The sequence below is a fragment of the Caloenas nicobarica genome, chromosome 5, assembly GCF_036013445.1.
Source record: "Caloenas nicobarica isolate bCalNic1 chromosome 5, bCalNic1.hap1, whole genome shotgun sequence".
NCBI classification, from domain to species: Eukaryota; Metazoa; Chordata; class Aves; order Columbiformes; family Columbidae; genus Caloenas; species Caloenas nicobarica.
In genome coordinates this window covers 41857004-41879906 of record NC_088249.1, presented here as the reverse complement: position 1 = coordinate 41879906, position 22903 = coordinate 41857004, and the positions used below count along the sequence as shown (strand labels likewise).

Below are 22903 nucleotides of genomic sequence, written 5' to 3'. Positions count from 1 at the left end.
ATTTTTGAGCATCAAATGACAGTAGTTAATACTGTAGAGAAACCATGGCTACTTCATGGAAACTGCATCCTGAGCCCAGAGGTGCAGGACAAAACCTTAGGTATCTAGCAGAATAGGAATGACAGAGAAAAGTTCTTATACCCCAAAGAAAGGGACTGGACTATATTTTCTCTTGTAGTAATAAAGGTCTTTTTTGTGGGGAGAGGGTGTTTCATAGTAGTATCCCTGGCAAATTATCCCTGTGTAATGTGTAGTTTTGTTCTGCTGACCTTCTTGACTCTCTATTGAGTAGTTGACTTGGGTTTAGCTGGGACAGTCCCAATTTTTAGCTGTCCAGTAAGTTCCTGTTCCCTTTTTTTTCTGCCTCCCTCTCAATTTTTTAGATCACGCTGACTGGAGTACAATTACAAGGGAATTGGTGAGAAAGGAACCCCTTAGCCACTGAGTCTAACTCCCTGCTGCCTTAGGCCAGCACATCTTATAGTTCCTCTTATACTGACTTGAAATTGGTTAAGTTCCTTACCCCTTTCACTTCTGTTGAAAGATTATTCTAGAATCTTCCAGTTCTGGTAGAAATCTTCTAATTTCCAAACTTAATGGCTGCTTTTATCCACTTACTCACTTGTCAACATTATTTGTGAAGATAACTGATGTTTTTCTGGTACTTACTTTCTGGTATTTGTTGTAAATGCAATCCCATTTCCTTGCAATCTTTCTTTTTTTTTAACATTTAACATTTTTTCATTTTTTCCAGTCATCTTCCTAGCTCTTTGTTGGACTTGTTACCGTTTATGGTTTAGTCTTTCTTGTGCATGGCTGACCAAAAGTGTGCCCAGTGTCATACAACCTTGTGCTGAGACCACATGTAGATTAGCACTGATATTTCTATTTGAAGTGTGCTCCCTGGTGCAGTTTAGGATTGCCATCTCTTTCATGGTGATGCTGTCTGGGTGGCTCAGTCTTTGCTATGATCACCAAAGTTAATTCTCTGTTGTTTCCAACTGGGAAGCTTCTAGGTGAAATGGAAATTTATAAATGTTAACAAGAAGGCTTTCCTTTTGCTTCTGTTATGTCGCTGTGTACTTCAGTTTCCTGTTTGTGGTCTGATCATGCTCTATTAATGAAGTTACCCCACTTTATCAACAGATTGCATCTGCCAGCTCCAGTGTGTGCCTAGCCCATTGATAAAGCTAATAAATAGGACTGGTTTTGAAATGAGTTGCTGAAGAACTCTGCTGAAATCCTCCCACTTTGACGGGGATTACAATAGCGCAACCTGTTGTCATGTGTCTTTTAGCTGGTTCACGGCATATACTGCAGTTCTTGTGTTGATGTGCATCTTCCCTTGTGATGACATAATGAGTACTTGAGTGAAGCCTGGATTAAAAAAAAAACAACCTTTTTCAAAATTAGGTAGTATAGTCTTTATTCTGTTGTCTTCCTGTTCAATTAGCTGTAGACTAAGCATTTGGGAATGTTGTCATCTTTTGGACCGTCTGTTCTTTGAAGGGCCATGTGTATTTTAGATTCTGTTATTACAGCACTGACAGTGACTACCATTATTTACCTTATTCTGTTCAGCACCTTTCTGTTTATACTAGGTTGAAAATTACTGTTTTTAGCAACTTTGAGACTGAAAAAAATGGTTGAATAAATTTAGACTACAGGTGTAGGTTGTTTGGTACAGAATGTAATTACATAGGCCACTTTTTATCCTTGTCTTCTTTTTCATCAGAGTTTCTTAAATGGAACAGTAGAAGTTGATACTCAACCATGTAGGAAAGCAGTTCCCAGGAAAAATGTATTTGAGCCCAGAAGACCTAAAGATGAGGTTCAGCAAGTGCTTTAAATCAGCAATGCTGGAAGAAGGAGCAATGCTGTCTGCTCCCTGTCGTGACTACTTGTCCTGCTGCTGCGAGTGTCTGTGTGACCGTGTGACGTACCAGGTTGGGAAACTGTTCTGGCTAAAAAGAGACCTAGAGAACAGTCAGTAATTTCTCAGCCATATCAGTTCCCTGATGTAACTTTCTTTCCACAGAAGTGTTGGAAACAAAGGGCAGGGATTGTTTCTTCTGGCAGCAGCGCCAGTTTGTTAAATCACTGAGTTACAGCCTTAATTTGATTTTGAAGTTCAGACTTTCAAAGTATGCACAAAGCATTCTTGGCACTGTTCTTTTGTTAAACTAGTAAGGAGTATAGCACAAGAAGTGCCTTCATAAACTCATCTACAATTTTAGCTGAACAAATCAAAACCACTTCTAGGCTGGGCATAGTTTGATGGTTTAGAAGAAGATTTCTGGACTGTAAAAGTTGACATTGTGCTCCACATGATGCTATAACTTCAAGCATGTGAGATGGGGTGTTCAGTCTTTTAGCATGCAGAGTTTCTATCTTGCAAATGTGGGCTTTATTTCTTTATATTTATATATATTTTTTTTATTCCCCTGGAGTTTGAAAATACTAGGATCTGAAATTTCCACATCCCCAAAATAGTGTATGCAGTTTCAGCTCCAAACCTCCTGAAGTAATTGCAGCAGTTTTAGTGAAATACTGGAGCGTGTTTAGGTTAGGCTGAGGGAGTGAATGTAACTCCAGCTTTGTCTTATGAAGCCACTGTTGATTGAACTGTTGATGATGATGATGCTACAAGACCTTGGAACCTCATTGTACTGGGAATGGCAGAAGTGCATACTAAGATTCAGCAGTCCAAAGAGCTTGTAGTCTGCGTGGAGGGGAAAAGATTTGGATGAGGTCACCCAGCAACTCGCCAGCAGATACTGAAGTAAAACTTATGTTTTGTGAGTTGCTGCTCACTACCCTGTCTGTTGAACAGTTACTTCACTGATTGCTCAAATGTCTCAAATATTGGCGTAATTAAATGGAGGACTGGCTGGAGAAGTCTCTGCCCTTTCTCACTTGCTTTATCCGAGATTGGTGTAAAAATCAGCTGTCAGAAGTGAATGTCTGTATCTGCAGGGAGGAATTTTTCTCTCATCTCCTGTTTATTGGAGATAAGGGGAACTGGAACCAGGGGCTCCACAAGAGAAGGGAAGTGAATTAAGGTGTACTGTTTCTAATGATACCTACCACTGCTGGAGTTTGTCAGAAAGTCACAATTTGAGGCTTGTTTAAACTGTGCTGTCCTTTGCAAAGGATGGTGTTGTGCTCAACAAAGGCGGGGTTTGATAAAGTGCAATTGCCACTATTTCTTGGCTGAAGGCTCCAGGAGGTGAGTAGATTTCATTTCCTGGGCTCATTGCAGTGTCTTATCTCCGTTTTGGAGCAAGTTTTACATTAATCAGGATATTAACATTTCATAAACTTTTGGAGGAAGCTGAATGTCTCAAGTGCCTCTTGCATGTACTCTCCAGTCTCCAACGTTAGGTTTAAATCTTACTTTGTTCCCTGTTGAACCTGAGTGCTTTAATCAGTGTTCCTTTCATTTTTCTCTGCAGCCTCTGTGAACGTGCTTGTTCAAAACTGCAAGATTTACAACGATGCTAGCTGTGATATCTCTGCTGATGGGCAGCTGCTGGCAGCCTTCATTCCCAGCAGTCAAAGAGGCTTCCCTGATGAAGGAATACTGGCTGTGTATTCTCTGGCACCCCACAACTTGGGCGAGATGCTTTACACAAAGCGATTTGGTAAGCATGCAGCAAGAAGTCAGAGTTGGGGGGGTGGTGAGAAGTTACCTCAGAACTCAGCTCTCAGTGAGAAATGGAACAGTCTGAACAGCAGCGACTGTAATAACAGGGAATATTTTATTGGCCTTCCAACAAGCCACAAATACAGTACTGCTGGGGAGAAGCTTGTGGTATGGTCTGGAGATGTAAGGTGCTGGTAGGACGTAGCTGCCACAGGATAGTTTTTGTTTTGTTTTGGGTTTTTTTATGTTAAAGAACTTCATTATCTTAGTGGAAAGACACTTGCTGCAAGAAGCATCTTGCAAAATCTGTAATTGTGCAGATCTTATTCTTCTCTACCCCTTCTAAGGATGAGCTTAGTATGCCATACATTATGAGAATGCTGGAAGGGAATGAAGAAACTGTGAGGATGAGGCATAGGGAGGGATGTCAGCCTTTGAGAGAAATAACCACTATTCTCTTTATAGGCCCTAATGCCATTTCTGTGAGTCTGTCCCCAATGGGCAGATATGTAATGGTGGGACTGGCTTCTCGACGTATCCTGTTGCACCCGTCCACAGAACACATGGTTGCTCAAGTCTTCAGGCTGCAACAGCCCCATGGTGGAGAAACCTCTATGAGGGTAAGTATGTATATTCTGTTTCTGTGTGTTTTCATCAGTGACTTTGTGTTGCTTTTGCCCTAGCCTAGTAGGTAGTTGCTGGGTTATGACAGCAAAGAGGCAACACGCTCCAGGCCTACTTGAATAATAAGCATGTGAAGGAATTTATTATAGAGGTATGGAAACATGGCAGGAGAACATAAATATAAAAGAATTGTGAAAATTTACTCTGTTTTCAAATATGATGGCAAACAAATATATTCCATGTTGTGTGTGGTATCCTAAGTCTAGCTGTCACGCATAGTACCTGGTAGGTCTTTTGCACTTCTTAGGGTAATACACATCTTGCTTGTGGTACTGCAGTTGGCTTTGCTGAGGGAGTTTTTCAGCTGAGGTCTGAGGATCATTTCCTAACATTCCTAAAAGCAGCTAACCTCTAGGAGAGTGGCCACCAGCATTTCAGGAAGGGTGGGAGCCAAGCTTCACCTCCATACTCTCAGACCAAAGGTGAGGCTTACCCTAATTTTGTAAAACAGGCTTTTGTTGGCTATTTATTAGTGAACTTTCTATGTATATGTAGGCCTATTTTGACAATGAAGTTATCTTTCTGTACTTCTCCTTTGTGAGAAAGCTGAACTATGACCCGTTCTGACTCGTTTAGTACCTGAGGGCAAACCTTTATCTTTTTGCAAACTGTCAAATAGAGTTAAGAGAACGTGTGTGTTTTGCTTTGTTCATCAGTAGAGCACAACAGCTATTCAGTGATAGTTTGGATGGGAAAAGCCATGTCCAGTTGATAATGCACAAATAGAGTTGAGAAGGTAGAACTAGGTAATTTCTAAAGTTGGAATTTGGGCTGGATTCAAGTTTTAGGCCATGTATTCAAGTGACTTTAGTTGCACATGAAAAATAGCTATTCAAACCTTTTCACTTTGGGGGGTAACTTGATCACAGTGGAATTCGTTCCATGAGCAGCTTTTTTTCCTCTGCCTATATCTACTTTTTTTTTTTCCTTACAAGTTCTTTGTTCTTTTTTAAAAGGCCTCTCTGATTACTATTACTTTTGGCAGAGTTTTCCCAGCATACAAGTGTTGCACTGAGCCATTTCTCTAGTGGCCTGGCACTGGGGAGAGACTTGTCTCTCGAATAAATTTCTTGATTCAACTTCAGGCTCTGTAGTTGCTCTCCAGACTGCTCGTGATTCAGAGAGGGTCATCTCAGTCCTGTCATTACATGAGCTGTTTTTATCAGCTTTTACAAAACTTTCATTTATCGTTGTTGTCTGTTCCATGTTATAATGCAAGGAAAGGTCACTGACGAGGATATTCTTTGGTGCACCAGTCAGCACTTTTTCAGCCCTGGTTCTGAGCTATCATTCTGGTATGAGCCTCTTAAGGTAAGAGACAGAAATTTCAAAGTATTTATGAGAAAAGCACAATTTGGTTAGCAGGTATGGTTGGTGAAAGCTGCGTGGATATGATAAGATCACTAATTACATGGATTCAGTATCCTGTTAGATCCTTTTAAGAGTCTAGTTTGCCCTAGTACTGTTTCTTTTTTCAGTTATTTTAAGAACCTCGTGAAATACATCACTCTTACTGCCAGATATGGGAGTGTTCCCTTCCTGCAGTCATTTTGCCATATCATAAGTTAAGATAGATAAGTCCTATAGGCTAAAATCATGTCTCTTCCCATAAAGAGCTATGGTAGGGTTCTTCCTCTCATTCATTCTTTACATTTGCTCCAAACTCCAGTTGCTAAGCTCTTCCTTTTAGAGACTTTTTTTTTTGTAGCCAGCTAGATCAATAAGCTTCTGTCTAAATCTTCCATTTATATTTCTTCATCTCCATTTCAAACATATCTTCTTTCCCCATGGTGTGTTACACTCTTGAAATGCTTGTACCCTTGCTCTTAGTCACCATTTAGTGAAGTAATGCTTTCTATTCCCTTAATCTTTTCTTGTAATTCAATCTTTCAGCTTTCCTTTTTTTCCCTTCTGAATTCTTGCCGAAATAGCCTTCTTTTTTTTTTCTTTTTTTTTCCTTTTTTTTTTTCTTTTCCCCCCTCATTCTGTAATATGTTTAAATGTGCATAATGTGATAAGCGTAGTCTTACCAGAAGCCCACAGAGGGTATTTTTTTCTGCTTTTTTTGGACTACAGGGCTTTACTTATGCAGGCATAAACTATCGTGGGGTTTTTTTTCCTTTTCCTGTTATGGTGCATTGAAAATGTTGTACAGTTTTTCCCACTCTTGCTTTTCAGACTTTCTCCACATCACTGTACTCCTGTCTTTCTCATCTGCTGTAGTTCTGGATTATTTTTCTCCAGATGGATTGCATGTATTCTAAAGGTTGCTTTTTTCATCTTTCTTGCACATATATTTTTAGCTTCCAAAAACCTTTCCCCCACGTTTTCAAATCTATCCAGTCTAGCAGGGTTTGCTAACTAATTTGCTGGTTTTCCCTTTCCCCACATCACATTTAAAGATGTTAAAAATGTTTCTTTCCTGACTGTTTTGGACTTTAAGCTTTCTGCCTATGTGACAGGGTCGCAGCTAGACCAGTTTGAATTAATTTGCTTAAAGAGACTTTGTGTGGGATGATGTTGAGTCTTGTTTCAACATTCTGGTGTGTTGTTGGTCATCTTGATGCAGTCTGTAGGGATTGGAAAATGTAAAACTGTTGATCTTGTAAATATTATTCCTTCATGAAATTTTAAAAATTAGTAGATCATCTACTGGTATTTCTTCTGTCTTGAGTTTTGCAACAAGACTCCTCCATAAGTTCGTAATACTTTTCAGGACATGCAAAATAGAAATAGAGCTTAAAGTAGGAAACTTTATAATATTCATAGCACACTGTCTTCGCAGTGGCTTCTGTATTCATATTTAGTTAAGTAAAAACCTGTTTGCAGCTTGGCCAGCATGCAGTAGAAAAAGGTTTAGGAAAAAAGGCACTGGTGAAATTGTATTCTTCAATCTCTAATTTAATGTGCACATTAGAGAGAATCAGAAAGCATCCTTGTTGCCTCTGTGCCAACAGCTTGTAATACAAAGCAAATGTTACTCAACTTCTTAATTAAAAATAAGTCATAGCCATGTTCTGAAGCAATGCTTTGTGGATATTTTAATTTTACATTACTCGCAAAACCCCCAAGAGAGAAATTAAAGATAAATGCTACATCACATTCTCTGAAAATTCTTGTAAGTTGTCTCACGATTGTTCCTTCCTTCCCTGACACTTATTGATTTGCCGTCAACAAACTGGGAGAGCAGGGCTTGGCAACGTGGCCTGTAAGTCACTGCAGAAGTGTGGCGACCTGCTGAGGAGTGAAATACAGTGATTATTTCTGCTTCCAATTAAAAAGGAAAGACCTGTCCTCCACATCGTTGACTACCAGTCAGTGGAATGCAGGTTTCTAATCCTCAGAGAATTTCCTGTATCTTGCTGTTTAAATAGAGGTTTTGAAGATGCAATTTATTAGTTTTGTTATATGAACCTCTAATACATTTAATTGCATCTAGAAATCGACTGGCTGCTGGTGTAATTTTCAGAGTCTGGGAGAAATGTTCTCTCTGAGGATTACAGCACTTCTGGATTGTGCTAAGGAGCGTCTTGGTTATAAAGTGTGCATTGTCTGTATACATCTTGCTCCTGATATTTCAGAGATTGGGTGGAGTTCTATAGGTCAGGGCTGACATGATTTGACACTGACAAATTGTGCTCAGAAATAGAGTAAAAGTAGTGAATTGTCATCGAATATGCCGGAGCCATGAGTTAGAGGTTCCTGCTCTTTCTATTCACTCCCTTAGGATTGATTTGCTTAGCATTTCAGATGGAAACCTGATTTTGCTAAAGAACAAGTTTGTTTTTCAGACTGAGCCTTAAAAAGCTCTCTAGTAGTGTTGACTTTTGACAAGAGTGGTATGTATAAGCTTCATTTTTTGTTGTGTTTGCGCTTTGGTGTTGTTTTTTTAATTCTTTTTTTTTTCCCAAACCTAGCTGGCATCTCTGAAATCTTTCTGTAGCTGGAGAGTACAGGGAAGGAATTGCTTTTAGCAGATCTCTAGCTTGGGGGGTGGTACAGGTAGCACTGACACTGGGAATTGTTTGGAAATATTTGAGTTTCAGAGATGGGAAGTTTGGAGAAAGGACTCCAAATACAGAGAAAGGAGAGGTTTTGCGGCCTATTTTGAAGTCACAGATGGAGCTGATCTCCAAATAAAAGAGGATCTGTTTTCAAGCTGCACGGGTCTAGGGTGATTTCTGAATTCTGTATGATTCCAAGAGTATATGGAAGTTAAGAACTTAGAACAAGATGAAATTAGAAACTTGGTCAGAGCTGAAGTTCCTTAGAAACATAGAATAGTAAGGATCATTTTACCCTGGATCTGTTAGCAATGGATATTAATGAGAAAAGAGGCCAGAATGTAGTTTTATTTCTGGAATTCACAAATTCTAATGTGCTTGCAATATTTAATGTTTTTCATTTTACCTACAGGAAGCTAACTCTGAAATACCAGAAAAACATGATTGCTGTAATCCAAATTAAAATAAAACTTGGAAAGGGGCTTTTAAGCTGAGGATAGAAAAATTGAAGTAGGTGATAGAAAAATTTGATTGACATGAAGCTAAAGAGCAAATCATGCAATTTGTTGGGATCAGGTGGCTTAACTAAGCCTCATCTCAGGTCCTACATTGTGCTTTGAATCTGGAAGGAAATTCAGGCTGTGGAGATCCAGGATTAACCCTTGACAAGACCACAGGTATTTGGGAAACATCCCAATGAAGTGGTTGGTCAGTAGCCTGGATGGAACAAAATAGGTGTACGCTTCCATTGTAAACACATGGAGAATTCCAAATCCTTCAGGAAGAAGGGCCCGAAGCAGACAGGCACATGGAGTTCTAGCACAGAGCCAAGTTTTTTTTCAGCATATTAACTCTTAAGGATAATAATGCACAGAATATGTGCACTTACTGAGTGCTGTTGTCTTCTGAGCTTCATGCAGGTGTCAGCAGAATGTATCCAGTGTGCTCTGCAAAGGTCAGCGTGAGACCTGGTTGTCTCACTGGGTGAGCTCTGAATGCTCCTGCAGCCCTAAGGGAAGGAGCTTTAAGCCTGAGAGCAAATGGCCGTGCACATTCGCTTTACTAGGGTGCAAGTTACTGATCTGTCAGAACCCTTGGTAATGTGAAAAAAGAAAAAAGAAACTGATTGGGAGAATATATGAAGATGGATTACTGCAACATGTTACCTGCAGTGGAAAATTTCAAACAAACTAGCATACTTCTGAAAACAAGAGTAGTTTGCAAGAAAGAGTACCGACCTATTGCTGTGTTATTGACAAAGCATGCTTGTTGGTGTGGTCCTTCGTGTCTCCTTTGCAGAGATTGACATCTTCAGGTCGACAGGAGCAGCTTCTGACAACTCTGAGTAGAACTGCAAATAATATATTCAATTACTGCCCAAAACAATTTTCCATTTTTGGCAGTGGTTGAACCAGGTAGATATTTCTTAGACTACCAAAAGTCCAAGCAGAGCCACAAACTGCATGTACTTGTTGATACCTAGGAAGGGGGCATGGGGACAGAACCCTTTTCTGAACAATATGGGAAATCCCTCCTTTTAATACCAAGTGGAGCATAATAGTCTGGTTGAGGCCAAATAGTTTTATATGCTCTGTGTATCAGCAGATTCTAGCAAGTGTCTTTAGAAAAACAGGGCGTATCCAAAACCTGTGTTGGTAAGCACTGCTGATGTAGGGTGGTGTAAGAAAGAGCTGTATTCAACAGCACTGGAAAATGCAGCACCACCTTGGTGTTGCAGATGCCATGAAGATTTGCATAGATGTGCTGCATTTGAGTATAGGTGCAGGAATGGTATGTTGTAAGAGTTAAATTGTTACCTTTGAGCGATTCACCCATGTCTGCATGAAGGCTGCTGAGACAGAACTTACAAGAAACTGTAAAAACTTAAAACTTATTAGGATCCCATCATAAAATACTGTGTTTGAAAAATCTCACGGGGTGGTTAAACATGGGAACAGTGTCAGTTTTAGCAAACTGGTGTGGGAAAAAAGGCAAATGACATCTATTCAGGATGCTTTTCCTTCATGGGTTGTGAAGCTGAGAACTAAGACCTTTTGTTTAATATGGGGTCCTGGTTTAGGAGAGCTGAGCTTTAGCAGTTTAGGGAAGACCCTGAGCCCATTTGCCCACAGTCACTACTGTTAGCTTTGGTGCAGTTGGGTACGTAGTTTTAACTAGACAGAAAAAAATTATGACAAAGATGGTTCCACATCTGAGATTACTCATGTGCAGTCATCTTGCCCAAGTCAGGTAGGGGCGAGACAAAGTGAATTATCTCCTGATTTGCACTAAACTGGACATGGGCTGAGAACAGATTTGCAATTTCATGAAGTGGGTTGTTTTTCTTTTTTTGCAATGCTTCTTTCTACCATCTTTCTTGAATTAAATTTAAGACAACTCTTTCCTGCAGTATTTATTCCTTCCAGACGTGTAGGCAGCTGGATGACAGCCTCTTTTCACCTAGATGAGGGTGCATGTAGCTCTGTCATCAACATATTGTTGACATTTGATCTCGTATGCTGTGCTATTGAGGCTCAGCAGACGGAGAGTGGGGTGGAATGGCAGCTGTGCGTGAATCCTTTGCTCCTGTCATTAGATCTTTAACATATTGTAGATTTTGCTGTTACAGTCTCAGCATGACATTTAATGAGGAATTCACAGGTACTGCTTTTGGTTTGCAGTCCGAGTTAAGGGCAAAAATGAAGAAGCTTGTCATTCTTTTTGCCATTGAAGTGACCATATGTTTATTAGGTTGTTGCAGCATTGAGAGCTGTCGGTGATTTTTGCAAGATTTAGCAATAGCTGGGGGCACAATCCTGTTTGCACAGTTCAGTTCACTTGTGCATCTGCACTGAATATATATGTATCTATCTTCTGTCACGCTAACACCCCCCTTGGCATTCCTGTTTCTCTCCTTTCATCTGTTCCAATCACATGCACACACAATTGAAAGGACAATTGTTTTGCTTAGCAATTTCTTGGTTACTCAGCCGTAGGTTTCAGATCTGTGCTTGGACTAGTCCCTTAAAGGGCTTTTTGGAGGTATTACCCTGGTTTTGCAGCCCTTGTGAGACGAGTAACAAATTAATGAGCCACTTAACTGTAAGTGTGTTATTTTCCTGAGTGAGAGCTTTGTTACCTGAGATGATCCATTTCTTCATAAGACCTAGTTCTTGTTAATGTTTTGAAGCTTCCCACTAGTTATTTTTAAAGCTCTTTCTGGTGTAGTAGTTGCGTGGCAGGCTTGTGAGATGAAGTACCAGCTGATAATGCCAGGAGCCAGCCTAAGGAAAGGAAGGGTTAGGTGTGCTGTAATGAGACTTCTGCTGAAAGATAATCAATAAATTGTGTGATCAAGTACAGTCAGGAAGAGCCAACAGTGTTTTACCTTTGCATAAAGTTTCTCAGTCCATCCAAGAGAAACTTCTGTCTTGTTTTAGGGCTTAATTCAATTATCCTCAGTTAAGGTTTCAGTTGTTGCTGAAAATTAAGGGTTAGTTCTCATTGAATTCACTGGCTCAGGCTCAGAAACCAAAGCTGGAATTTTCTGCACTGACAACAGGTGCAGAAAAAGGCAGAAAGAGGTTTGTGTTGGTAAAGACTGAAGAATTTAATATGTGATCCTATTGCATCTGGGGAAGATGGAGTTGAAAGAAATTTTATTTGTGCTGAGCATTGGATGATAAGATCCATTTGAGGATAAGACAGACAAATCCAAAAAGATAAGTGCATTATTTTTTGCTTCTTCCATTTTAACAGAGAAGATCTAATGGAGAAACGTGTATGTTGTTGGCAGGAATCAGCTGTGGGGGAGGGGTTGAGAGCAGCATAGACCAACCTGCCTAATAAGGGGACATAGGGAGCAGAAAAGCAAATATTTTCCCCTGCGTGATCATGGGAAATGCATGCCTTTTTCTTTGCATCTGCTTATAGCTACAGAAAGAAGACTCTTTCCAAACGAAGGGGAGACTTGCCTTGTTTCAAAATACTGATACACACATTGTCTTATGAATAAATGTATTGAGCCATTGGGTCAGTTATCTCAAAGACTGTTTTGCTTTGCATTCAGGGCCCTCTGCTTTAGACAAACTAGATTTGAATTCTGCTGCAGAGGGCTCTGGGGTTGTGGCAGTCCAAGGCATAAGCCTGAATTTCAGCAGCTTTTGTGAAATTCATTAATAGAAGGCAGAATAAAGAATATAATCTACGCCAAAAAAAAGGGGATAGTGTTATTTATTAAGGAGATCAGGTTAGGAAGTCTGTTTCTTATTATGCTTCTGGACCTTAAAAAGCCACAGACTTATTTAAACTAATTGGCAGCATTCTAGAAGTCAGTGATGCAGGTGGCTTCCTGGCAGCTAAGCAAAGGACACATAGTGCTCCTAGTAGAGTGGTAGATGCTTTATAGCAAGTTATCTGATATTATGGTGCCAGAGGTGAACTGGTTAACACATGGATGTTAAGTATATACCAGGTAAGATCTTTCAGTGGCAACACACTATTGGGATCAGTAAGGCAAAAAAGATAATGAATTTATTTAGGTGCCATTCAGTCTCAGTAAGGTGCTTCCAATCAGAAAAAGAGTAAGTGAGGCTTCTGAAATTCCAAGTTATTGTTCAAGGTCAGATTGTAGAGCAGAAGATGAAGGGCAGATGGGGAAATGCAGAATGTGTGCAGCCTTAGTTGTACTGCTGTTTGTGCCTTCATTCTGTCGCTGCACCTCATCTGCTGCTCTGGCAAATACAAGTGCAGTTTGTAGTTTTCTGCATTTGTTTTATTGTACTTTGAGTAGTTTCAAACTGTGAGTAGGCTTTGCTTGGAGGTGTGCTTTCAGTGAAGTTAATACATTATTGTGGATTGGCTGCACTTTTAGAGCTGCATCTGTATTACATACTCCATGTAGCTTAGTTTGCTAAAGTGTGTTACCAAATGAGATACCTGTGCTGGCCGGAGGCTCTGGGATAGCTGCAGTGACATTGCCAAAGCTGTGCAGCCTGTATGATTGCTTTGGTGGTGTAATCTGTATCCATATAAAGGGCACTTTGTTTACCAGCAAAAACTTTACATCTGTGCAGGCATGAGGTACAAATGCGGGCTGCCAGTACATATGTACCCATCCAGCGGAGATCAACACTCCTTTCTGAAGCTCTTTTCTCTGCAACCCAGGTCAGACTAGCCATGAAACTGTGGATTTTACCAGTCCGACCAGTAAAAGGCTTCTCTTGGGTTTAGCGCAGTAGAGGTTTCTCTTCTGTTTGTTTTTATGGTCAGCCTCTGCTGACGGCATCAATTCAGTTGAAAATTAATAATTACATTTTAGGCTGGTGCCTGATAAACCCACCTGATCTGCTCCAGCCTTTCCTCTCCTTTTACCTGTCAGGATGGAGCTTCACAGATGACAAGATTTCCCCGTGTAAACAAGAGAACATCTGCACCCCCTTCCCACACAGTCTTTATCAAGGCTGATCTAACAGCCCAACTTACTGCTTGCGCTTAGCAGAGGTAATGGCTTGAAATTTATTGGCACCCTGAAAGGCAATGCATCTAGTCGAGAGCAGAACTGTCTCTATTGAATTTTAAAAGATAAAAGACGAGTTCCTGCTGAGTTTCCCTACCTGCTTGTGCCAACTTTCTCTTCTCCAGCTTCAAAACATGTTTTTTTTCTCGAGTGCCAGAGAGGAGAAGGAAGGTCCCACTCTGCCAAACAAGCAGCATTCAGCACTCCCCTGCTTTTCGTTGCTCTCCTTAGGGGTGGGAAGGCCTTGAGCAAAGAGGCAGCTGTGCAGAGGATGTGGTGCCTCTGCTTTGGCCAGCACGGTGCTGCTCCGACCAGGTGAGCGGTGCAGCCCTGTTGCCAGCTGGCAGCCTGCTGCTACTCTGAGGACTGACAGGATCCTGGTGATTGCCCTGTCCAGCTTTTTAATGTTGGCACACCCCAGAAATGGAGGGGAAAAGTAGAGTTTGAAGAGCGTTATTAAATAGCAGCAACTTCCCTGGGACGGAGCGGGAGGGGAAGAGGGAAGCACTGGGTCGATAACTAGGGCTTTGCAGAGCAAATGCTTTTAGCAAAAAGTTTTCTTTCTCCTCCAGGGCAGGTACAAATTAACTGTCTAGCTCTCTGCTTACGTGTTGTGCCCTGGGCCCCCTTCTTCCCACATAAGTACAGCAGCCTGACAGCGAGGAAGAGATCATTGGGAAAGATTCCTTGAGGCTGTTGATTGTCATGCAGCCTCTCCTGGCTCTCTGCCATAAATAAATATTTAGTTTAATACCTAGGCGGTGGCTGTGACAGGTGCTACAGTGCTGATGTGCCAGCACTGACAAGTTGGAGGGGGAGCAGCGGCAGTGGACTTGAGGTGGCCTTTGCACTCCACATGCAGCATATTTGCTGAACACTTTGAGGGCCTGTTTTTTTCCTTTTTCTCGTGACTTACAGCTCTGCTTTCTCTAAGCCGTCTTCTCCCCTGCTGAATTCAATGTTGAAAAAGTGTCTGTGAAATGATGAAATGAGCTTTAGGGAGTTCAGTAGATGATACATGTGCCCACTCCTGTTCAGGGAGGATAGAAAAGGCACACCAAAGAGATAAGTAGTTGCTTTTAGTGCAGTCTTTGAAAATAGTGAAGTGCAGACATAAATTACTCAAGCAAATCTTTCGCCATACTTCATGGTTAACAGGGAAGCAAAATGGAAGCAACTGGCTGTTTTCTTCAGTGAGTGTTGCTTTCCCTTTGCATGAGAGTCGCCTTTTGTGTGGAAGCTTAACTACCTAGGCAGTTTTGGTATTTCTAGAGGAAGACTTTTTATCTTGCTGACATCCCTGAAGAGGAGAAATGGAGTCCCTGAAATGACAGAAGACTTCTGGAATGTCCTGTGAACTGGGGGGAGATCGCCAGAGACAGGGTTTTCTACAAACACAAGCACAGGTCAAGCAGCTGTTCTCTGTAATCAGGGCTGGGTCACATGGCCCTAAACGGAAGGGGTAGGACCTTTATTGTCTGTTGAAATTACAATTATATGTTTATGTTGCTTCCAAGAAGATAACAGCTTGCTGTACTTATGTTGCCTGTTTGGACTTAAGCTCCCATAGGGATGTTCTGAAGCTCCCACTCCTCAGACTTCAGTGTTTATAGTTATATTCAAAATTCTGTTTCAGAGCAGCATCTGGAAACAAATGCAACTGCCAGCTTCATAAGTGCTGAATCACCACATCTAATGGTGTAGCTGTGTATAATATTATCGAATTAGTAGTGTAGCGATGCTAAGAGCAAGTTTGACATTGGTTATGGTGAAGAGCCTGGAAGCTTGCTGTGACTGCTGGCAGTGATTATGGTCTGATAAAATGTGATGCAATACAATATCCATCCTAAATGAAAATGCCACCCTATTAAATTTAAACTCTCTGGAGGCTGTGGTAGAGTGTGGTGGGCATCTTAAAGATTAGTGGACTTGTACAACAGTGTTTCTAAACTGATCTCTGAACACTGGGCCATCAACGTGGCTTTTACACGTGACCTGCAGCTAGTCTGTGGAACAGCCCTAATAAAAGAGAACTGGTGAATTATCAGCTTTATGCATTTTATTGCTAGTTTTAAGAGTGTTTGAGGTTTGGCAACAATCTCTTGACCTAGAAGCTGGAGAATTGTATTGGTGTAGGATTCCTGTAGTAACTTGAATTTTACTCCTCGAAGTTCAGAACTACAGAGCATGGACAATCCCACTGACAAAGAGGTAGTCACTCTGTGGTATGCTTTCAGGCTGGCTACTTTGGTTGAAGTATCTCAGTAACTTTTTGTAAGATTTAGCAATGGAAACAAAAAGACAAAAAAAAAAAAATCCAAAAGGAATTAGCTGTGATCTATGGAGAATAATGCTTCCTGACAGGCTTCTGACCTTCTTTGAAGAGAGGTACCTGCTGATGTTGAAGGAACTTTAATTTTTTTTCCACTCTGTGTATAGAGTAGGGGGTCTTACTAATGGGTGTGATTGCAACAGCCCGTCTGTGTGACTGCATCGGATTGATTAGCTGGGCCCTGGTTACTGCTGCGAGTGGTGATTATGCCAGTACAGCTGCTTTCTCTTTTTATGTACTAATTACCACACGCACGGATGTCATCACCCTTAACGCTGCATGGAGTTGTCCCATTAGCGTGGGAGTGGGAAGCAGCAGGGGAGGGGATCTCTTCGGCCTGACAAGCTGTTTAGAAGTGAATGGAGTGGAGTGATGAAGCTATTATTCTTACGCAGAGTTTTTAAGCCATCATGTCTTGGAGATGCTGCCCTCAGCCAACATTTTCGCAGGTTGTCAGGAGCAGACCCATGTCTTTGGCAGCACTTTCCATGGGGTGCTGTTTGCTGCAAAGCACCTGGACGCTGAGCTACAGCTGGCGAGTGTCCTGCCGTGGCATGGCCGGTTGCAGAGCTCGTGGGACAAGGTCGGTGCAAACTGACCTGCCTGTGGAGCACAGCTTGCAGCCAGCCCAGGGAGGCAGGTTCTCCAGGTCTGAGACCTGGCAAAGCCGTTCTCAGTTCTCAGGAGAAGAAAAACTGTTTGTTTCTGTCTTGCCAAAGAAGGATATGATGGAAAGCCCTTGCAGTTCTTAAGAGATTTGTAATGCTTATATTATGAATTTATGCTTCCAGCTCTGGCACAACCCTCCCTTTCTTGTCCTTCTGCTTCTCAAATCCAGTCTCCCCATCTTGGAGTGCACCATAATCTCCATGGTAACAGGTGTTACCATCGTATATCTGATTTGTATTTTTTTTCCTCCCCTCTTTTGTTTTTTTCCTCCCCTTGCCTCTGCCCCCACACACAGCAAACAAGGTGGAGAGTGAATGGGGCAGACATGACAGAGGTGGGTAAAAGCTGAATAAACCCCTGAGGGCCTGTTCCTTTCCTCCAAACACTGAATGTACTAACTGTTCCTCCAAACTCCGAGCTTCTCTGAATATACTAACTGCTGAGTGATAGGCAGAGCAAAGTGTGACCAGCTTCTGTCTCATAGAAAAATCCTTAAGGACGTTTTCTCCTCTAGTGTGGCCTTCTCAGAGGAGAAGTTAAATATGTTATTGATGACAGGAAATAATGTACCTGTATTGTTTTGCTCTAAGGTACTTGGTTTGCATTAGGATGGTCGAGATGAAGGTTCTGGGTACTAGCTATTGGAGAGCATACAGTTAAGTGGTCTCTGCCTCAGACTTCTCAAGTTAAATTGTCGAACAGATGAGATGTGGGGTGGACAATAGAACTACAAAGAAAAATAGCCCCAGTTTGTTATGCTAGCTGACCAGTCCCACCCTTATGAGTTCTAATTATTACTTCAGGCCACCTCAGCAGTGCAGTAGTGATTGATCTGCATTCCCTTCCACCTTTATCCTGTTGTTCCAGCACATCCTCATTCCCTTCCTTTCTTCCTGGTCCAGCACCATTCACTTTTCTGGGGAGTCTGGAAGAAAGGTTTTGTGATGGATGGTTGGTTGCCCACCAGAAAATCTATTGAAAACATATATTTCACCTGAGACTTGTCCCATTGAAAATCAAAATTCAAAGTCTATGTTACCTGCAGTGATTACAGGTTTAAATCCTAGGTAAATTTCTGCAGAAATTGTTTTAATGATTTGGACTTGTAAATGCAGTCTTCAGTCCTACCCTTTTGAAGCTGTGATGGAACATGCTCTGAAGACGCAGTCTGCTGAAGCAGCTTGTCCCTATCTATTCCTGGTAGCTAAACCAACTGATTACCCCTCTTCCTACTTTCCATGCCTTTGTTTTTATGACCTACATGTGTCATATTTTCCAGCTAAACGGAGTGTTGTCAGTATACCCATTTCTGATTGCTGGATTGCAGGGTGCAGGAAAGCGTTGTGCCGTACAAAAGACATTAGCTTCTTGGAGTAGAAGGAGGGTATCTGCGTGGGTATAATCTGTTCCGCTTCATTCTTCTTGCTTTTCAAGCTCATATGCTTCAGAAAGCAAGGTAGTGCAAACCAGAAAGCCGAGCTTGCTATTGGTCCTTGGTGTGCACAGGGTTTTCATTCACCTGTGTTAGTGCAGCATTTGGGAAGCACTGGCTTGCAGCTGTGCTAACTACCTGTGTTCTTAGCTTCTTACCTTACTGCAGGTAGAATGGATGGTGTTGGAAGGGGACCTGAACGAAGGGATTTGTTACTTGTGTGCTTGTGTTATTCTTGTAATCTCTGGACTTCCATTTTCCTTTGTGCACTGTTGGCGTGGGGGTTGGTCAAACTCTGAAACATTTTCAGGAGGCTGTTTAAGTGTTTTTAAATGGAAATAATTGTATATTATTTTTGCATGAAGTTTGTTTTGCTTGCTAGAAACATACACTTTTGATGCCGAAAGCCCATGTACTTGACAGTTTCCTGTTCCACCCCAGTGAGTTAAGATGAGTGGTGAAGGCCAGAAGAGTACCAGTTGTCCTGCTTTCTAATGACTGTACCATTTGTCCCCATCACTTTGTTTAATTAGTTTGAGCAGAAGGGACTGTGCAGCCTACTGAGTGTCGTGCAGATTCTCCTGGAGGCAGAGTTTATTCTGCTCCACAGCTGTGTGCCAGTGTATTAAACACCTAGGGGCACATATATGTGTGTTTGTAGCAGCTGTTTACTCTTGCTGCTGGATTACTGGTTCCCTGCAACATCCTCTAAAGTGACATGTTTCCTTGGCCAGCTGCACTCGTGCAGGGAGACTGAGCATTTGGTTGAACCTTCTTGGCTCTCCTGCTTTGTATTGTCCTGTCAAGTAATCTCCTCTTGTTGTTTCAGAGAGTTTTCAACGTTCTGTACCCGATGCCTGCCGACCAGAGAAGACATGTCAGCATCAACTCTGCTCGCTGGCTGCCTGAGCCAGGCCTAGGATTGGCATACGGCACCAACAAAGGGGACCTGGTGATTTGCCGACCAGAGTAAGTGATTGCTTTACGTGGAGTTACAGCTGCTTTGGCTGTTCTGTTCTTAGGGCAGTGGGGATAAGATGGCTTTTCACTGTCTGGGGCATTGTGCTTGCAAGACCCAAAAAACCCATCTCCTAACAATCCTTTTGGTCTGTGACAGTGTTTACCCGAGTCTCTTACAGTCAGTGTTTGTTTTGCTGATTATAAACTTCTGAGGCTGTTTGAAGAGTATCTCATTAGCTCATTTTATTTTCCATGTCTTTCTAGGCTTTCTGAATCCTTTGTTTCATGTATTTCTAGTGCAGTGTCTTTCAGCGTCTCTGGATTTATGGACTTCTAAAAGTTTGCAATGAGAACAGCAAATTTGAGCTGTTAGTGAAATGCTTGCTCTCCTCGGCTTTCATGGACCCCTTGGAATCCACCAGCCAACTTGAAAGCTTGCTGACCTAGGCTTATCAAATACTTGTTACAGTATCGAAGCATGAGATTCTATGAACTGCAAAGACTTTTGTCGTGATTATGAGCAAGCCAGTGAATTGTTTTGGTCCTCACTTGAAAGCCCAATGGTGTGATGTGTAGACTTTAGCTCTCTTTTATTTATACAGTGCCATGAAGGGTGTAACTGTCTCTTTGTAAACTTGCAATTAAGCTCAAGCCAATTTAGATGTGGTGTGATACAGATGATGACTGAGCGTCTGAGCAGTGAAACATGTATTGCTTCCATTGTTCTTGGAGAGTCTCTGCATCATACTTAGAGACGCTTTTTCTCCATTGTGTTGTGGAAGCAGTTCTTTTGGAGTAGTGTTTGTTTTATGCTGCAGGAACACTTCAGGGATTTGTGTGCTTCAGTTGTTTCCTGGTATTAAACCACCTTGGTGTTCTTTTGAATTATGCTTCATGTGTTGAAATTCCTTGTAACTTAAAAGCTGGCAGCTAAAAACTTGCAGCACTGCTGGTGATCTTACCACGTGCATGTGGACTCCATCTGTTGTGCATGAGATCAGGCATGTGGTGCTTGAGGAGAGTCATATGGTCAGTGTAGAACCACTGTCTTAAATCAGAATAAATGTATACAATTGTAATAGTGACTAATTCAGTACAGCCTTCTGGTAAAATCTGTGGTTGGAATTCAGATTGGACCAATTTCAGTAGTACAGAGTGCCAGTGCTCTTCAAGCAGCCCTGTTGTTCCCTTGAACATAATCTTTCATCAAGACCTTATTTATACATGAAGTTCTACAAGATATTATTATGGAATAAGCTATAATCACTCTCTTCCAGGATAAGTGGCTTTCTTCAAGAATAGTTGCTGTACTTTCTAAGCAGAAGAATTATTCAGGAATAATGACTCTCTTCTTCTCAAACTCTAGAGAGTTATTCTAAGTTATTTATGGACTAAGTTATTACAGATTCAGATGGAAATTCTGCCTAGATATGAGGAGAAACTTCTTCACTTTGAGGAACAGGCTGCCCAGAGAGGCTGTGGAGTCTCCTTCTCTGGAGACATTCAAAACCTGCCTGGACACATTCCTGTGTGATCTGCTCTGGGTGAACCTCTGTAGCAGGTGGGTTGGACCAGATGATCTCCAGAGGTCCCTTCCAACCCTGGCTATTCTGTTGATTTTGTGTTTTTCAGCCTAGAGAAGTAATAAGATCTAGTCTACTGATTATGGCTTATGAGATGAACTTGGACAAGAACCCAAGGCATTGAAGTCTCCTTGAGGATGGATCCTTTGATTGAATGCTGAAGAGTCAAGCTTGGTCTGGCTGTCCTGGCTTGCCACACCCCACGTTAGATATCCATTCTGGTGCTTGCAGTAGCCCCAAGTTAAGTGGCGTGTCTCTTCCTGGCACCTTACTAATTAAAGACACAACAGGGACACTTTCATGGCATTCCAGTCCTTCTGCAGCATCTCTCTGAAACCTTCTTAGCTCACCATGTTGCTAGGGCACTCTTCTATATCCTTAGTTCTATGCCAGCAACAGTCATGCACCATTCCAACAAAAATAAACTTTTTGTATGTGAACATGAAACAAGGTGGCTGTAGGGGTGAGAGATTTATTAGTGGTTTGACAGAAATACTTTAATGGGTTTTGTGCTGGTGGATTGGGTGTCTGGTGCTTCTGATGATTATTGCAGACCTCACATGGACTGGTGGGTTCTTTTTGGAGCAGGACACCTAGTATGTTATGTTCTCAATTGTATCATTTTATAGACCAACAACAGCCAGAGTGACTTAAAAACCTCTGCATGAAGGTGTAAGTATTCACTGAGCTGGATAATTTGCATTGAGGCTCAAACATCAGAACACACAAATGAGTGAGGCTCTATCAGAGCAGAAGTGGCTTGTGGCTGTGATGTCTGCCCCAGATCTACTTGGAAGATCTTCAGAGAAAGGAAAAACCCTGACATGTAGATGCCATCTCAGTAGTCCTTGACTTAATATACTTGGTTTGAAGTTGGCATATCTGTTGACTTTAACTTGAGAAGTGAGAGAGGAAAACAAAAAATATTTGTGTAGTTTCCGTACACAGTAATACAGAGGAAGAAAAATATTAAAGAACTGTCTCAGCAGTTGATAGAGTACTATATGGGGGAATAGTCTAGCAAACAGCAGGGATCAAGAAAATGCTGTACTCCTGAAAACATCCCCACTGTTCTAATTTGGCAAAGAAAACTATGGTCAGTAGCGAACAGCTGAGGTGGTTATAATTCTCCTGGTCTTTATTCCCACGTACAATGGAAGCATTTGAAACCAAGCACTACAGGGATCACATAAACAGGTTGGAATAGTAGCTGTGCCTCAAATACAGGATTTGAAAGCATGTGCTTAGGAAAAATTAGATGAGTAGACTGGAAGTACCAGCTGACAAAAAAAAAAAAAAAGGCATAACTTGAATCTCCATGGTCTTGTAATAAGAGGCTATGCAAGTAGTCCTTCCAGAGTCTAAAGAAACAGTAATTAAAATCAAATGCTTTGGGCTATATTACTAAGTTGGTGTAACACTGATGGCAGTTTTTCTTGCAGATGGAAATGGGGAAGGTCAGGTTATGTTTGTGATCTATAATGTGAACTCGGTATAGCAGGTTAGATACCTGTCCTTGAGAATTTTATGTGTTGATTTTTAATTAAAGGGTCAACTAAAGAATTGCTCCAGGTCCAATACAATACCTCTGTGCTTTAGTAAGGCAGTTCCCATGTTGAAATTACAATAAATCTAGTTAATTTGTAAAGAGTAAGGATTAGAACAAGATCTGGTAAAGAGGAGGTGAAGGCCTGGTTAAAGGAAAGGATACAACATGATTGAGAGCTGGACTCTGTTACGAAAGAGGTCATGGATGGACTTCCTTAAGAACCTATCCTGGGTCTGGTTGTTAATACTATTTATACTAATGCCTTGTAAGGATGTGCTGAATAAATTTGCAGAGGATGTGACATTAGCCTTGTCATTGCAGAGAAAGATCATAGTATTGCAGAAGAATTGGATTGCCTTAAAAGTGACTGGAGCTATAGAAATGAGAACTTAATAGTACAAAGTGCACTTAGTGACTAATAACACTGAGCCTCAGTAGTTAAAATGGCAGAGGAGGAGAAAGACCCGAGGCTTTAGTTGATTGTAGGTGATTAAGCCATCAATACATGAGGCTGTAAAAACAACAA

General features: G+C 41.4%; 1 protein-coding gene across 2 annotated transcripts in view; it reads left to right on the top strand.

The window, feature by feature from the left end:
• AMBRA1 (autophagy and beclin 1 regulator 1) overlaps positions 1 to 22903 on the top strand; it is a 134448-nt gene that overhangs the window by 87115 nt on the left and 24430 nt on the right. For both annotated transcript variants that reach the window (XM_065635468.1, XM_065635467.1), the window contains 3 exons: positions 3456 to 3644; positions 4112 to 4266; positions 19115 to 19254. In XM_065635468.1, the coding sequence (XP_065491540.1) occupies positions 3456 to 3644; positions 4112 to 4266; positions 19115 to 19254 (484 nt within the window). The remainder of the gene's footprint in view (positions 1 to 3455; positions 3645 to 4111; positions 4267 to 19114; positions 19255 to 22903) is intronic.